General features: G+C 50.0%; 1 protein-coding gene across 1 annotated transcript; it reads right to left on the bottom strand.

Annotated features, from left to right (window-relative positions):
- Positions 1–4,337: 4,337 nt before the first annotated feature.
- Nt5c3b (5'-nucleotidase, cytosolic IIIB) lies at positions 4,338–15,788 on the bottom strand. Its single transcript, XM_052196150.1, has 9 exons — positions 15,709–15,788; positions 15,494–15,592; positions 14,868–14,937; positions 14,736–14,782; positions 10,793–10,878; positions 9,329–9,418; positions 7,677–7,839; positions 5,794–5,994; positions 4,338–4,705 (listed from the first exon to the last, which is right to left on the bottom strand). Exons 1-9 carry the CDS (start codon positions 15,718–15,720, stop codon positions 4,571–4,573), a joined length of 903 nt encoding a protein of 300 aa, XP_052052110.1. The 5' UTR covers positions 15,721–15,788; the 3' UTR covers positions 4,338–4,570.
- Between the last annotated feature and the right edge of the window lie 811 nt (positions 15,789–16,599).

Below are 16,599 nucleotides of genomic sequence, written 5' to 3'. Positions count from 1 at the left end.
ATTATATCTAAGTACACTGTAGCTGTCTTCAGACACCCCAGAAGAGGGCATCAGATCTCATTAAGGATGGCTGTGAGCCACCGTGTGGTTGCCGGGATTTGTTCCAGGACCTATGGAAGAGCAGTCAGTGATTGTAACCACTGAGCCATCTCTCCAGCCCTGTTTTTTTTTTTTTTTAATTAGTGTGTTTGTATGTGTGCATGGGTGAATGGATGTTTTGCCTGCATGTATGTCTTTTGTACTACGTGTGCCTGGCACCTGCAGAACCCACAAGAGGGCATCAGATGCCCTGGGACCAGAGCTACAGCCAGTTGTTATCTGCCGTGTGTGTGTGTGTGTGTGTGTGTGTGTGTGCTGGGAACTGAATGTGGTCCTCCTGAGGAGCAATATGGGCTCTCACTTTTGTCTTTTAATTATTTTTTTTTATTTTATGTTTGTGAGTGTTTTACCTGTAGTATGTCTGTATACCCTATGTGTGCCTGATGCCCAGAGAGGCTGGAAGAGAGCACTGGATCTCCTAGGACTGGATTACAGACAATCGTGAACAGCCACGCAGGTGCTGAGAATCAGCTAAGTCCTCTGGAAGAACAGCTAGTACTTTTACAGAGTCCTCTCTCCCCTGCACGCATATTTTTTTTTTGAGGTAACCCTCAAAAAAACCCTCTCTGTAACCCTAGCTGTCCTGGAGCTTGCTATGTAGATCAGGCTGGCCTCGAGAGAGCTGCCTGCCCTTAACTCCCAAGTGTGCCACCATGCTGGGCTGCAGAACCATCATGCCAGCCCCTTACATAAACCTTATTTTTTAAGACAGGGTCTCTCTCACCGAACTTGTCAGTCAAAACTTAGGGTAGGTCGACTGGCTTGCAAATCAGAGCTGGGATTACAGGTGCATGCTGTGCCTGCTTGTTACGTGGTGGTTTCTGGGGACTTGGGCTTGCCTAGTAAGCACCTTCCCTAAAGGCCGAGTGATCTCCCTGGCTCAGGAGAGCACTTTCAACCCAAGGGCAGGGGCAGAGACAGGATAAGCCAGGCCGTTGCCATGGCCGCATGAACTCCAGACTCCAGATAGAGCTCTTCACATTACTCTCCTTCAGGCCTAATCAGATCCTCTGGGTGCAAAGAGGCCTGGGATCTTGAGGGTTACTGTCCAGTGATGAGGGTCTGCAGGAGAGGCATGCAGACAATCCGGTCCCCTGTCTTAGCTGAAGGTAAAAACAATGTCCTTGACCTCAGACAACCTCCAAAGCTCAAGAATCAAACTAAACCACCCAGGCCAGATTACACTTGTTTATACAGCTCTGTTTTCAGTACCGCAACACTTCCACCCTCTTGCCAGAGGGAAGGGAACTGACTTCAGATGTTACAGTCCTAGAGAGGGCTGCCTCTCTTGCCAGCCAGTCTGTTTACCCTCTCTTGCCTGTCTCATTCTGCACACTGTGATGGAGATGCCCAGTGCTTTCTCAGTACAGAGTCAGGGACTGAAAAATGAAAAGCCACATTCCCCTTCCTAACTATTCCTAAGCAGCACCTTCTTGCCCAGTGCTAGTTTAGAATCAGGATGTCCGCTAAAGCTAGGTCTCCAGCCCAGGATGCTGTTAGAAGGGGGGACCTAGCAGAAAGTTTCACTGGCGTGGTGGTTTGAATGAGAATAGCCCCCACTCGATCATCTGTTTGAATACTACTTGGTCCCCGGTTGGCAGTGCTGTTTGGGAAGGATCAGGTGTGGCCTTGTTGGAAGGCATATGTCCCAGAGGCAGGCTTTGAGACTTCAAAAGCATCCTCTGTGCCCTACCCCACCCACCCCCGCCCCACCCCCCCCACCCCCGCCCCACCCCCCCCCACCCCCGCCCCACCCCACCCACCCCCGCCCCACCCCACCCCCCCCCACCCCCGTGTACGTTCTGCCTCCTGTTTGTGGATCAAGATGTAGGCTCCAGGTGCTCCTGCTTCCTTTGGCTACCATCTCGGACTCTAACCTAAAACCGCAAGCCCAACTAACTGTATTTATAAGACACCTAGGTAGTTTTGTTACAACAGAAAAGGGAACTAAGACAATTGGTGTATTCTTTGAAGAGGATTGTGAAGACCCCCAGTCTCTTTTGTACCAGACTACCCTAAGGCAAATAGGCCACCAGGACCTGCCACCACAGGTCCCAAAGCAATTGTTGCCAAATAGTACAGCTTGAAACCTCACAAACTGTAAACCCAAGTATCCTCCCCTCCCCCCCACTTTTAAGTTGATTGTTGTATTTCTGTTACAGTAACAGAAAGCTAACACTTCCCAGGATCTTAAGACAGGATTATTGCCTAAGGCCAATGATTGGCATTTTGTCACCAGATCCCCTAGAAAGCTCCTGGGTTGTGATCTTGAACCAGTCATAGTTGTTCCCCATGTCTCCACCCCCCCCCCCCAAAGAAAAAACCAAGCCCCTAGGGAAGCCGAGAAATCACCAGATGGAGAACAGGCACAGGCTTTGGCTAAAAGGACCCAGAACTTGACTCCTGCTGTGCATCATCCTGTCTGAGCTACCTACAAATACAGGATTCTGCTCGCAGGGTCACGGAGACAGCAGGTGTCTAAGTGGCCAGAATGGCACCAGCACTCGGCAGACATTCCTTAGCCCTGGATTCCCGTTCCCTTTGGATCTATATGGAAACCTCACTTCCGAAAACCAGCCTCCTGGACAGGAGGGGGCATGAACAACTTTACTGGGACCCCAGGAGAACCAGCCCTTCTGTTTGTTCTTTGACAGGAGCCATGGGGAGAATGCCCCTAGTTCTTCGGTCTTTTGAGGACAGTTGAAATTGCAAGACACTAGCAAACCAATTACCTCTGCTTCCCTCTGCAGTCCATCTTGGGTGTCTAATCTCAAATCCCTTTCAGAGGGGCTGAAGAGGTGGGTCAGTTACAAGCACTGGCTGCTCTTGCAGAGAGGATCCTGGTTCAGGTCCCAGAACCCACATGGTGGCTAGCAACCACGGGCGACCCCAGTTCCAGGAGAGCCAGCACATTCTTCTAACCTCTGCAATTACCAGGCACATATCTGGTGTACATACATACATGCAGGTAAGACACACAAATTAAAACAACAAAAAAAAAAACAAACACTGATAGCATTGGATCAAAAAATGGAGAACTCCAAGGACATAGAAAATGCATTCTCAAATGGCTTCTCTGTGCACATGGGGGTATCACGACAAGCCACCTCAACTCAATTGAATTTCCAGTTTCAAGGCTGTACCCACTCCATTGTGGGTACAGGGTCACCCCTCCCCCATCCCTACCCTCTCAGGTCTACAGACACACTCCGAGGCTCTTCCAGGATCCAGGCAGCAGGCAGCCTCAAACTGCACCCACACTGGCTTTCTGCGCTTTCCTCTCTGTTCTCAAACTTTGTTCTGTGTGGGGAGCTGTTTGCCTGCTTCTCTGAAGCACAGAAGAAAAAGAAACAAAACAAATCGTCCGCCTGCCAGGCAGAGTCAAAGCAGGTCAGGGTCTGTTGGCATTTCCTGGCCTGCTGAGACATGGATAGGAGGCAGGCAGACTTTTGACTCAAGGCTAGGGTCTGAATGTTCCATTGACCTTGGTGGAAGGAACAGGGAGGCCTCTCGATAAGGACAGATGTCCTGTGTATACTTCAGCAATTGTTTCTGTTCAGCTTGTGGCTTTGCTGCCCACGGTACTGTGAGGTATAAAAAAAAAAACCTCAAGGCTGTGGCAGTATGACTGGCAGTCCTCCCAAATCTATCTCTTGTCTCTGAATCCTTTTCTATCTTTCTTATAATCATGCCCACTTCCTGCCCCCCTCACAGGCTGTTTGGCTCGGGCCGGTGGGTCTGGCACAGTTCTGTGGAGCTCCAGGGGTCTCCACTACACATTCCAGTGCCTTGAGGGTCGTGGTTCCTGATGCATACCCCACTCCCACACCATGAGTTGGAGTCACTCTTTGTTTTGGGGGGAGGGTTGTTTGTTTTGTTTTGTTTTTTCGAGACAGGGTTTCTGTGTAGTCCTGGCTGTCCTAGAACTTGCCCTGTAGGCCTTGAACTCAGAGATCCGCCTGCCTCTGCCTCCCAAGTGCTGGGATTAAAGACATGCGCATCCACCGCCCGGCTTGCTTTTTAATTTCCATCTGATTCACACATTAGATTTGTTGGACATACAGCTTTTCTTTCTTTCTCTCTCTCTTTTTCCTCCCATACAGTGCTGGGGAAGGGACCCGGGGCCCTCCACATTCTAGGCAGCAGCTCCACCATTGAGCCATCTGTATTCCCAGCTCTGAAAACTTTCTTAGAGAGAACCTTTGGACCAGGTGATCTGTAGAAGGCTCACACTGCGGTTAGAAGGCTGTGGTCCATGGTTTACTTGGAAGCACCCTTGCCGCCTTCCCACAGGCGAGGCCTCCCTCAAGCCTCTTCAAAGCAGGGGGAAGGCAGAGGCCTGGGGAAGGAGTCAGGGGGTGTGGGAGGGCCCAGCAGCTCTCGTCTGCCCTGAACTTCTCTCTGTGCCCACCGGGGAGGCTTTGTGGGCAGCGTCTCCTCCTCATGGCTGAGGCAGGGCCCGGGCTGAGTCTTAGGAGCCCTGGAGCTCCACGCAGTCCCCCTGGCGCAGGATGTGCTGTAGCAACCCATTGACCACGTCCAGCGTCTCGTCCTTCTCCAACACAATGTCGTAGGAGTCCATGTAACGCTCCCGCCGCTCCTCCACCTGCCAGGGAAGCAGATCTGCGTCCCCCAAATGTCCTTCTTTGCCCTTCATGCTCTGGGTCTGGGAATAGAGGCCTCCAAGCACCACTCCCCAGCTCTCTGGTGAAAACCTGAGGAGCTTAGGGACCAGGTAGGCAAACGAGGGGCCTGAGCGGCCACAACGAGGCCACATGTACTTATGTCATGTGTCACGACTTACACATGTCAGACACACTTGGCCAGTGTCTGACAGACAGTATCAAGAACTAATGCCCCAGTGTCACATGGCATCTTCCTAAGGCTCTGGCATCCACTGGGCTCCAGCCTTTGCTGGCTGGGTCCACCCTGAAGGACACCTCTTCTGAACCCTCCTGGCCTGGATTCCATCCTTCCCTGCCAGTCTCGGCTGCTTTTGTTTCCTTTTATAGAATCATACTCTCAACCCTGGCAACTCCCATCTCAGTCAAGACTTTAAGATAGGAGTCAGGCGTGCAACAAAACTGGGTATGCCTTCAGTCCCAGCACTCAGGAGGCAGAGGGATAAAGATCTCTGGGAGTTCGAGGCCAGCCTAGACTACAGAATAAGTTCCAGAACAGTCAGGGCTACACAGAGAAACCCTGTCCTGGGGGAAAAAAAAATCGGCTCCCCTGCTCCCAAGAAAACCCACGGAATCATCTCACAGGGCATCAAAGTGAGCGTTAAATGGGTTAGCAGCATTTGTGGGACTAGAATGGGGCACGCAGTCACACGAGGATGCTAGGATGACCAGCTGCGGTGATTCTTTTCTGGGTCAGGCCATGGTGGGAAGCACAGGGCAGTGTGCTAAGGCTTTGGTATTTAACTGAATGACAGAGCACTTTTCTGGCATCTCCCAGTTCTGTATTTCTTCTCCAACAAAGTGCAAATGTGCGTGCGTGTACTTAAATACACACTCACATACATATACACTCACAAAGAGAGAGAGAGAGAGAGAGAACAAGATGGAGAACATGACTTATGCCCCTCCTCTCTGGCCCTAATACTTTCCACAATATCCAGCACATGAAAGATATTCGCCCGAGAAAGGGAATCCATGCAGAAGCCAGAGGGGACAGCCAGCCGCCACCTACCTTGTCATTTAAGAAGCCGATCTTGAGGATGTTCTGCACCCCAGGGACCCCGTCAGCCATAGTGAGGTCCCCTATGGAGTCTCCGAGCAGGATGATGTTGGTTTTGTTCCGAAGCTGATGGAAGTAATTGGAGTTCTCACACACGGAGCTGTTCTTGTTGTAGGTGTGGATGAGCTGGCCCTTGAATCCTTTCAGGAAGCCCTAAATCACCACGACAGGAGACAAGACCACAGGGGGACCCATGGAGCACACCTTCCACTGTCTGTCATGGGAGAAGAAACAGTTCCCAGAGCCAGAGATGATGGCAAAGCTTCACTGTGGCTCAAACCAGAGGCTGGAGAGCTGGGCTGCCTTCGCTCTGTTTTCCTGTTCTCATGGAGCGCAGCTGAGCTGCTCCTGTCTTGCCTTTGGCTGCCCTCTGGGTGGCTACGGCAAAGTTGGGAAGAGGTGCAACAGATTCCCTCCACAGAAACCCAAATATCATAGTTGGCCTCTTATTAAGGACTGGGATTTAGCCTAAGCCTTCCACAAGCCCTGTACCGCTGAGCTACACCCCTAACTTTTTCTCTTGAGACAGAGTCTCTCTGAAGCTTTAGCTGACTTTGAACTCAGAGGTCCAAGTGTCTCTGTCTCCTGAGTGCAAGGGTTAAAGGCATGTGTCACCATGCCGATCTTTCTTCCTTTCTTTCTTTCCTTCCTTTCATTTTTATCAGACAGGGTCTCACTACACATAACTCTGACTCACCATGTAGACCAGACTAGCCTCAGACTCATAAAAACTCCCCTGCCTCTGCTCCCAAGTGCTGGGACTAAAGGAGTGTGCCACCATGCCTGGCTCCTGTTTTCATTGAGACACATCTTTTTTTCTACGCAGCCTTTCTAGGATCACCATGAAATTTGTTCTGTAGCTCAAAAAGTCAGGTCTCGAGCTCTCAATGTTCCTGCCACCTCCATCTTGCAAATGTCCGGATTAAAGGCCATTGCTTGTCCATTGGGAAGAAGTGAAAACTTGGGTAAATTGGAGCAGCTTACCTCTAGCTTTCAATACACAAGTCTAAGTGTAAGCCCTTTGGTAACCAGGGTAATACATAACCTATGGTGGTGCCACAGGGTTATGGTGACCTATAAGTGAGGACTCCGTGACAGAGCGCTAACTGTTGTTGATCCATTTAAAGGAACACACAGGCTGGGTGTGGTGGTGAATGCTTCAGTCCTAGCACTGGGCGGGGGCGGGGGGTGTCAAGGAGGGGTGCACAGGTGTGTTTCTCTGTGAATTTGAGGCCAGCCTGGTTTACACAGTAAGTTCTAGAATAGCCAGAGATATATAAAAAGACCGTATTGAAAGAAAGAAAGAAAGAAAGAAAGAAAGAAAGAAAGAAAGAAAGAAAGAAAGAAAGAGAGAGAGAAAGAAAGAAAGAAGAAAAGAAGAAAAGAAAAGAAAGTAAGTAACCCATGAAGTCAAGTGCCAAGATTCACACACAGTCCTAGTCATCCAGGAGGCCGAGACGGGAGGGCTGACTAAGCTCAGGACCTCCAGGCCAACCTGAGTAATTCAGCAAGACTCTTGTCTCAGCGAACGAAAGATGAAGGGGAGAAAAATGCCCAGCAGAGAGCAGAGGCCAGCTTGGCAAGCGGAAGGCACCAAGGCTGGCAGCCCAGCCTCCCTCCGCCGCCCGCCCCTCCTCCGCCGCCCGCCCCCCTCGGCAGCCCAGCCCCCCTCCACAGCTCGCCCCTCCTCGGCAGCCCGCCCCTCCTCCGCCCGTCCTTCCTCGGCAGCCCAGTCCCTCCTCCGCAGCCCGCCCCCCTCGGCAGCCCGCTCCTCCTCCGCAGCCCAGTCCCTCCTCCCAGTCCCTCCTCCGCAGCCCAGCGGAGACGTGGCTCACATCCTCACTGAAATCCATGTAATTGGACACAATGTGGATGTTGGGGTGGAATACTTTCATCTGTCGGATAATTTCTTCCAGGATGTCACCAATGCCCGCCGAGAAGATGAAAAGAGGGATGTTGTTCTGGTAGAGCGTGTCGAAGAACGTCTTATAGCCCTCCCTGCAAAGAGACCAAACTGTTGGGAATGCCATGGCCCTGGCTCCTGGCCTTTATTTTCTGCTTGGGCTAGGTATTTTATATATTATTAGTGTGTGTGTGTGTGTGTGTGTGTGGCACATGTGCATGCAGACATGTATTCATGCTTGCTTGTGTTGTGTCCATGTGTGTACATGAGTTATGCATCTACTTGTGACCCAAGTGTGGAGGTCAGAGGTCAGCCTTGAGTGTCCTTCCTCAAGAGTCATTCATGTTGTTTTGTTTTTTTTGTGTAGCCCAGACTGTCCTGGAACTCACTCTGGCCTTGAACTCAGAGATCTGCTTGCCTCTGCCTCCTAAATGCTGGGATTAAAGGCATGTGCCACCACTGTTTGGAATTCATCTTATTTTCTAGTTTTGGAAATGTGTGTTTATGGGTACAGACGTACCACGGCACACTTGCGGAGGTCAAGAACAGTTGCCAGGAGTCAGTTCCCTCTTTCCACTTTTACATGGGTCCTGGGGATCAGGCTGAGCCATCTCACCGACTCTCACCTTGTTTAGAGACAGGGTCTCTTATTGGAGTGGGGGGCTCAGTGGTAGGCTAGGCTGGCCGGCCAGTCAGTCGGTCCTACCCAGGATTTGCCGGTCTGCACTTCCTCAGTGCTAGGGTAACAAACTCATTCCACAACACCCAGCTTTTTAGATGGGTGTGGAGATGGAACTCGGGTCTGTCTACTTGATGAAGCAAGCACTTTACCAACTTATTAGCACCTCAGGCGAGGAGTTTTAAATTCTTCTTTTTGTCTCTCTTTCTCTCTGTACCTCTGTACATATATATATATACAGAGAGAGAATGAGAGTGTGTGTGTGTATGAAAAAACATATATAAACAAAAGAATATATATATATATATATGTGTGTGTGTGGACATCTTATCTCAGTATACATATATAATTATTATAACATACATACTAAATATTCTTTTTTTTTTAAAAAAAGAGAGAGAAAGAAAAGAATGTTAGTACCCAGTGGTGGCTTACACCTTTAGTTTAGTTCTTTAGTTCCAGCACTAGAGAACACAAAGTCAGTCCGATCTCTAAGTTTGAGGCCAGCCTGGTTACACAGAGTTCCAGGACAACCAAGACTACACAGAGAAACCCTGCCTTGAAAAACAAAGTTGAAATAACCTAAAGAAAAAAAAAAAGAATTCCAGTGGACCAGAGGTTTCTGATCACTTTGCATGGCACCCCCTTAGGCACATGGCTTCGGGGGCCACCCTTCCTCCTCTCTCAACCCCTGGCTCTACTCAATCTACTCAACCCTCAGCCTCCTCTGCCTCAAACAGTTTTAGACTGGCTTTCATTTCTATTTTTGTTTTTCAGTGCCAAGGATGGCATTCACAGGCCTCCAGCATGCCAGGCAAGTAAGTACTAAGCCAGAGGAGCCACGCCCCAGCCCGCAAAGCACTTGGCCCAGTCAGGTGGAACTATCTCCACAGCGAGGAGCTTACCTGAGCATGGCCGTGGACTCGCCAACCACCTGAGCTATCTGGAACTTCTGTATCCTCTGCTGGCACAGGAGGCTGTGGGCTTTGCTCCACCTACAAACAAACAACCCCGTCGCCCTAGGAAGCCCAGTGCCCCCCATCCCTTGTCCCAGCACCCACTGATGGTTCCACAGAGCCATCTCCTGAAGATAGAGTTGAGGAAATGAGGGGAGAGAGAGAGGCAAGAGCTGTGGAGTGGACTGGGGAGATTGGAACGCTTCTTAATCCCCTCCCCCACAGGGCTCTGTCCAGGCATGCTAGTTTTTGGTGGGTTTTTGGTTTTGTTTAGTTCTTTTTCAAGACAGGGTTTCTCTGTGTAGCCTTCTCTGTCCTGGAACTCACACTATAGACCAGGCTGGCCTTGAACTTAGAGAGATTTGCCTGCCTCTGCCTCCCAAGTGCTGGGATTAAAGGCATGCATTGCCACCACCCGCCTAGGTTTTGTTTTTTAACAGGGTCCCGGGCAGCACAGGCTAGCCTACAACTTCCTATGCATCCAAGAACCACCTTGATCCTCCTGCCCCAGCCTCCAAATGCTGAGATGATGGACATGTACCACGATGGACAAGCGTAGTGGTGTTTGTCTCTATCAGAATTTTACAGTTTGGTTGTGTCCCCAAGTTGTAAACTGGAACTCTGTGGTGTTCTGAATGAGAATAAACACCCCCCCCCCGCTCGTATATTTAAATGCTTGGTTCCAAGTTGTTGGAACTGTTCGCTGTTCGAGAAGGATTGGGAGGTTTGGCCTTGTTGGAGGAGGTGTGTCACCAGGTGGGGGTGGGCTTAGAAGTTTCAAAAGCCAAGTTTATCCTTCAGCCGCCATGTTCCCGGCTATGATGGTCATGGACTCACCCTCTGATCTGTAAGCCCTAAATAAACTTTCTTCTATACGTTGCCTTTGTCATGGGATCTTAGCCCACAGCAAGAGAAAACTAACTACACCAATCCCCAAGGTAGAGGTGTTGGGTCATGGGGCTCTGCCTTCAAGAATGAATGAGATTAGGTCACAAAAGCAAGTTCACCCCCCCTCCCGTTCTTTCCCTCTCTTAGCCCTTCTGCTATGGAGTGACATAGCAACAAAGCCATTGGTAGAAGATGATCCCCTCATCTGGGACTTCCCAGCCTCCCAAAAATTCTGTTCATTATGCTTTGTCCAGACTGTGGTATCCGTGACACCAGAACAAAACACACCAAGACAAGGTCACTTGCTGCCTATCTCCTGAGCCAAGACATTTCTAATTTACTCCTCCAAGATGTCCCTGAGCCCTTCCACTATCGCAGCAGCAGAGGGCCGGGTGCAGGTGGGTGTTCCTCCTTGGAGCCGGGTCAGAGGCATGGCCCTCAGGAAGGAAGCATGCGAGCTTACTGAAGCTCTGGAAGGACACGGGCAGCCTGGCCCTCTCCATCCTGGATCTCAGCGCCACTTACCACTGCACCATGTGAGGCAGCTTCTCTTTGATGGTCCGGTGCGGGTCGATCTCAATGGGATAATAGTGGTGAAAGAGCTCGGTGAGCTGGGACAGTCAACAAGGGGAGAGGTCATTAGTGCACATCGAACTGGCCCTGCTTGAGACGAAAACTCCGCCAGAGACGGAACTTTGTGTCAGAGACTTTTCTTCAAGCTTTCATTCACATGGGAACACACCATTTCTGGAACTCACGTTTCTCCTCATGCTTTTCCAACTACTCCCATTTTCCTGTTATATATCATGTGCATTCACAAGCCAAAGCGACATAGTAAAATTCAAAGTCAAAAGATATACATATACACAGAGGAGAAGAAAAAAAGAAAGAAGTGGGTGTAGAGATGTAGCTTGTTGGTGGAGAGCTTGCCTAAAGAGCAATCCTCATCGTTACAAAAAAATCAGTGAAAGTTGAAGACTTAGCTCAGTAGATAAGAATGTTTGCTGCTCTTGCAGAGGACGTGAGTTCGATTCCTGGCACACACACAATGGCTCACAACTGTCTGTGACTCCACTTCTAGAGGATCTGACACTTTCTAACTTCAAGGGGCAGTAGGCACACAGGTGGTATACAGACACATGTGTAGGCCAAACACTCGTACACGTAATGGTAATAAACACTAGAGTCACACACATAAGTAGCGAGCGTCAGGGAAGGGTTGGAGATGCCGCTCCCCTGGCTGTTTGCTTGCCCAGAGCACAAGTGTCCCTGGGTCTCTCTCCCAAGAACACATAAACACATAGAGGGTGTGGTGACACACACCTATAGCCCTAGCCCTTGGGAGATGGAGGCAGGAGGATTGGAAGTTCAAACTTATCTTTAGCTATATGAGTAAGTCTGAGGCTAGACAGGGCTACATGAGACCTGGTCTCAAACGCATGGGCTAGAGAGATGGCTCAGAGGTTAGGAGCACTTGCTGCCTTGCAGAAGACTGGAGTTCAATTCCCAACACTGACGAGGTGGCCCACAACCACCAGTTCCAAGGGATATGATGCCTTTTTCTGACTTTGTGGGCGTGGGCACACACATGGCACACACACACACATGTAGCTAAAACATTTATGCACATAAACACCAGGCACGGTAGCGGCACGCCTTTAATCCTAGCTCATGGGAGGCAGAGACAGGCCGATCTCTGAGATTTAAGGCTATCTTTGTCTTCATAGTGGAGCTTATCTTGAAAACAGAAAGAATTAAAATTAAAAAAAAGAAAATTATTTGAGGCTGGAGAGATGGCTCAGTGGTTAGAAACACTGGCTGCTTCATAGTGCTCAGGTTCAGTTCCCAGCATCCACAGGGTGGGGACCAACCCTCTGTAACCCCAGTTCCAGGGGGTCCAGTCCCCTCTTTTGGCTGCTGTTGGCACTCCATGCATATGGTGCACAGACATACATGCAGGTAAAACATCCATGCACATTAAAAGAAAAAGAAATTTTTTTATAGAAGTGCTACACAGACATAGCTGAAAAAGGAAAGCATGCAGTTATGACTGAGGTCCTGCTCAGTGGTGGAACACTTGCCTAGCATGCATGAGATTGGGGTTGGATTGCCAGCACATGACAAGGAATCACAAAAGGGACCTTGCAGATTGGTGTTAGAGATACACAGCACATCAGTGACAACTCCATCCATGTCACCATTCACCATTAGGAAAATTTCAGAGCATCTGCATGTGCCTCTTTTAGCTAAGGTTTCTTTCTAGGAAACTAGGACTTTTGACCCTCTGGGACAGCTACTTCAGGGATCACAAGTCATGAAGAATCAGTTGGTAAGACTCCCTGGGCTAAAAAAAGAATTGACAGAGTAAAGAATTTTAGTGGATGAATATAGTCTTGGGACTACTAGGAGCTCGTATGGAGTGCCTGTCCATCTGTCCAAAAAGAGAATTAAATGCAGGGATTATATGGTATTAAGCAGAGTATTCTTGGAATGTCTTAAAAGCCTCAGTGTTAAGCTGGGCAGTGGTGGCATATGCCTTTAATCTCAGCACTTGGGAGGCAGAGACAGGCAGATTTCTGAGTTTGAGGCCAGCCTGGTCTACCGAGTGAGTTCCAGGTCAGCCTGGGCTACACAGAGAGACCCTGTCTCGAAAAAACAAAAAGCAAACACACACACACACACACACACACACACACACACAAAGCCTCAGTGTTGGTCAGGGGTATAGCTCATTTGGTAGAGTGCAGCCTCTTGTCCCTGGCCATCTTTACAACAAGCAATCAGATTAACAGTCTTGGAAGGGCCAGGAGGTGGTACCACATGCTTTTAATCCCAGTAGGTGGGTCTCTGTGAGTTCGAGGCCAGCCTGGTCTATAGAGTAAGTTCCAAGACAGCTAGGGCTACACAGAAAAACCCTGTCTTGAAAAATAAAACAAAGTATTGGAAGGTCTTGGGTTAAATCCTTAATACCATAGAAACAAATCTCTAAGCTAGACATGGCGGTGCATATGCCTGATGCAAGCATTCAGGAACTGAAATCAAGAGGAAGAGGAGCCCAAGGCCAGCCTCAGCTTCATATAGCAAGTTCCAGGCCAGTTTAGGCTTTATGAGACTCTCAACAAAACAAAACCCACAGGAAGCATCAACCAATGCAAGCTACCATCCATGTTAGTATGCCACCTCAGTGAATAATAGAAACCAAGTAATTGCATTATCTACAAGAATGAGCTCAGCCAGGTGTAAGAGCCTAGCCTGGCTCTGCTCTAGGAAGGGCCGCTCAGGGCACAAGCCCAGGGCGGAGTAAACCAACCGCCAAGCCTCTAGAGCTGGCTTCTCAGTGTTTGTACACATCTTACAGCAATGGATTAACAACTATTGGGAAGATTCTCTGTATCTGCTCCCTTACCAGGAAGGAAGTAACGTCATCAAGAACGTGGCATAAAATGGTGCAAAGAGCTTGGGACAAAGACTCTAGAAAAACCAACATCTGGCACTCCATCAAATGACCCTGGGGCAAACAGCTCACTCTTTTTAAGCACCTGTTTTCTCACAGGTTAGAAGAAGACAGCAATATGGTAGTTCTCTCTGCCTTCGGGAGTGGAGAGCTGTTCAATAAGATATGGCATTCAAATCTTGTGCAAATTCTATAGACTGCAGTAAGCACAGTGTTCACACACAAACTACCGACCACTGTGTCTCAGCCAATAAAGAAAAGCTGTCCTCGTGTATTTAGACTACATCCAGGGGCTGGAGAGATGGTTCAGAAGTTAAGAGCACTGACTGCTCTTCCGGAGGACTGGAGTTCAGTTCTCAGCTCCTACATCAGGCAATTCACAACTCCAACTCCTGTGACTCCCAAGGGTATCTGTATATGTATATGTACCCCGCTCACACACATAACACTTTAAAAATAATACACATAAATGTAATAAGAAAACTACATCTCCTTCACTACAACAACTTTTAAAAAAGGAATAATTGAAAACCAAAACCAAGTAAGACCAAGGAGCAAATCCAGAATTTGATGCATGTCCAGTAAGTTTCCTCTGTTCCACACCCCCTCTGCTTTGGAGACAAGGTCTTGATATGTAACCTTGTCTGGCCTGAGACTTCTGAATATGTAGCCCAGGCTGGCATCAAACTCAGAGATGTGCTGCCTCTGCCTTCTGAGTGTTGGCATAAAAGGTGAATGCCACCAACACCCAGCATCCTTTTCCCAACATTTTATTCTGAGGTCTTACTAAGTTGTCCAAAATGACCTTGAATTCTTTCTGGAGCTGGATCCAGGCAGATCCTGAACTTGGGGATCCTCCTGTCTCAGCTTCTGGGATTATAGGCCTCCACACCGTGTTTAAGGAATGGAGTTTCTTAAGATTTCTGTCCTAGAGGCTGTGGTTCAACCCCAGAAACATGCCGCGGCCTTTTTTTTTTTTTTTTTTTTTTTTGAGCAAAGAAGGGAGTGACCCACCTCTTTGCGACAATCCTCACTGATAATTTTGCTGTTATCCAGAATATCTGAAAAAAACACAAAACTCCCTTTATTGGCTCCTTAGCCGTTGTCACTTTGAACCCTACCAGGAAGACTAAAGGGGGGACTTACTGTGGGAAGAGGGGCATCGCTGTCCATTGTAAGCAAACCTGCTCAAGGTCATATCAAAATCCGAAATCACCTATGAGACAAAAGGGAGATGACAACTAGGTGGTTGACTAGGCACAGATGGACCCTGGCCCTTGCCTCAGCCTGGGGTAGCGGAGTAAGTCTAACCAGGCCACCGAGCAGGCTGCATGCAGCAAAGCCTTTGCAAGGTTAGGGAGAGACAGGGGAAGGAAGGGAAGAAGTGGATCCTGTGTCAGTACAGGAGTTAATCCTGAGGAACGCAAAGTACCCACCCACCCCCGAGTGTAGGGGTGATTTTCACTGGCATCTTTCTCAAATGCACTAGTCCTTTCTTAAGGTGCCTTCCGACCTTTCTGGATCTCCCTATCTTCAACTTGGGGGTAGAGGAAAGTCAGACTCCACCCACGTGCTTTCTGAAACCAATCAACAGAACGGACCTCATCTGACTACTTTGAAAGTTGGCTATTGGGGCAGGTAGGCTCTTTCCCGAGGTGAGCCAATCTGTTTGTCTGTGACCATCCTTGGGCGCAGGCTCGCAGAGCACGCACCCCAGTTGGCGGGAAGGCCGCAGAGCAGGCATCCTCCCGCCGTACCCCAAGCCCCGGTACCTGCAGGCGGTCTCCTCCGCCCCTGCGAAGCGCGCCCACGATTTCCTGCACCCGTCCGGGCTGCCGCATCAGGACCGTGGCCTTCATCAGGCTGCTTACCTGTCGCGAGACCCAAGAGACCCGCTGACCCGAGCGCCGCGATGGGCACCAGGACAGCTGGGCCTTCCCGCGCCTGCGATCCCGCCACGCGGGACCGTCCCCACCCGTGGCCTCACCTCCTCCGCCATCGCGCCGCTGGCCTGGTGGGCGGCTCCGAAGACAGCGCCCGCCTTACAGCCACACTGCGCAGGCGTCGCCTCGCACTAGTCGCGTCGGTCTAGGAGCTGCAGGCCGTTTCCAGGCTGGCTCCGGATGCTGGCAGGAGAAGCGAAGGGGAGGGGGTGCGGGGGAGTGTTCTACTGTGTGTGCGGGTGGGAAAGCGTTGGGGGCGCAGGGGTGAGGGGAGGACCAAGACGCTAGGGTCCTATATGTGGGCAGGCTGTCTTGAGGCTTTGGCGCATATGGGCTCCTGTCACTCTTTTCTGGAACACCACAGCAAATGCAGTCCTTGGGAGGTGGGGGCGCAAGTTGAGGGTCACTGCTTGGTGAGATAGTGCTTGCCTGCAGGTATGAGACCCTAGGTTTCATCCCAAGCATTGCAAATGACAACCCACCAGGTATCCAAGTGCATTTTGGATAGGGAATGCACCCAGGAGACACTTCCCTAACTGGGCCCTTCATCATCACTAGGCCACAAGCAAAGTAAGCCAGCAAAGGATCTCAAGGGCTAGAAGGCCCTGGCCAGCATGACATTTAATCAGCTTTGCTTCTGGCTCTGCACGCATGGGGAGCCTTGGAAGGGTGCTGCAGGGATGTGGGGACCCCACCTGAAGATGCAACAAGCGGCGGACTCAGTAAAGGCTCAATTGTGTTGGTGGCCACAGTTCTGCCCTAGGTCTGAGGACGAGGAAGGAGGTGTGGGGTGGTCTACCTGTATGTTCTGGGGGGGGAGGGGAAGGAAAAGAAGGGGACAGGAAGGGATTCCAGAACGTGAGAGCACAATCCTGAGTGATCTCACTGCCCAGGATTCTGGAACTTGGGCTGCCTGATGGTCCCTATATGAAAGA

The sequence above is a fragment of the Apodemus sylvaticus genome, chromosome 10, assembly GCF_947179515.1.
Source record: "Apodemus sylvaticus chromosome 10, mApoSyl1.1, whole genome shotgun sequence".
NCBI classification, from domain to species: Eukaryota; Metazoa; Chordata; class Mammalia; order Rodentia; family Muridae; genus Apodemus; species Apodemus sylvaticus.
The sequence above is the reverse complement of the archived record's forward strand: the minus strand, read 5'-3'. Positions and strand labels throughout refer to the sequence as shown.

Coding starts and splice junctions, on each gene's coding strand:
- Nt5c3b (XM_052196150.1), bottom strand. Junction 14,938..15,493: donor GCGGAGGAGACCGCCTGCAG/GTACCGGGGCTT, acceptor TTTGTCTCATAG/GTGATTTCGGATTTTGATAT. Junction 9,419..10,792: donor CTGCCTCACATGGTGCAGTG/GTAAGTGGCGCT, acceptor GTTTGTTTGTAG/GTGGAGCAAAGCCCACAGCC.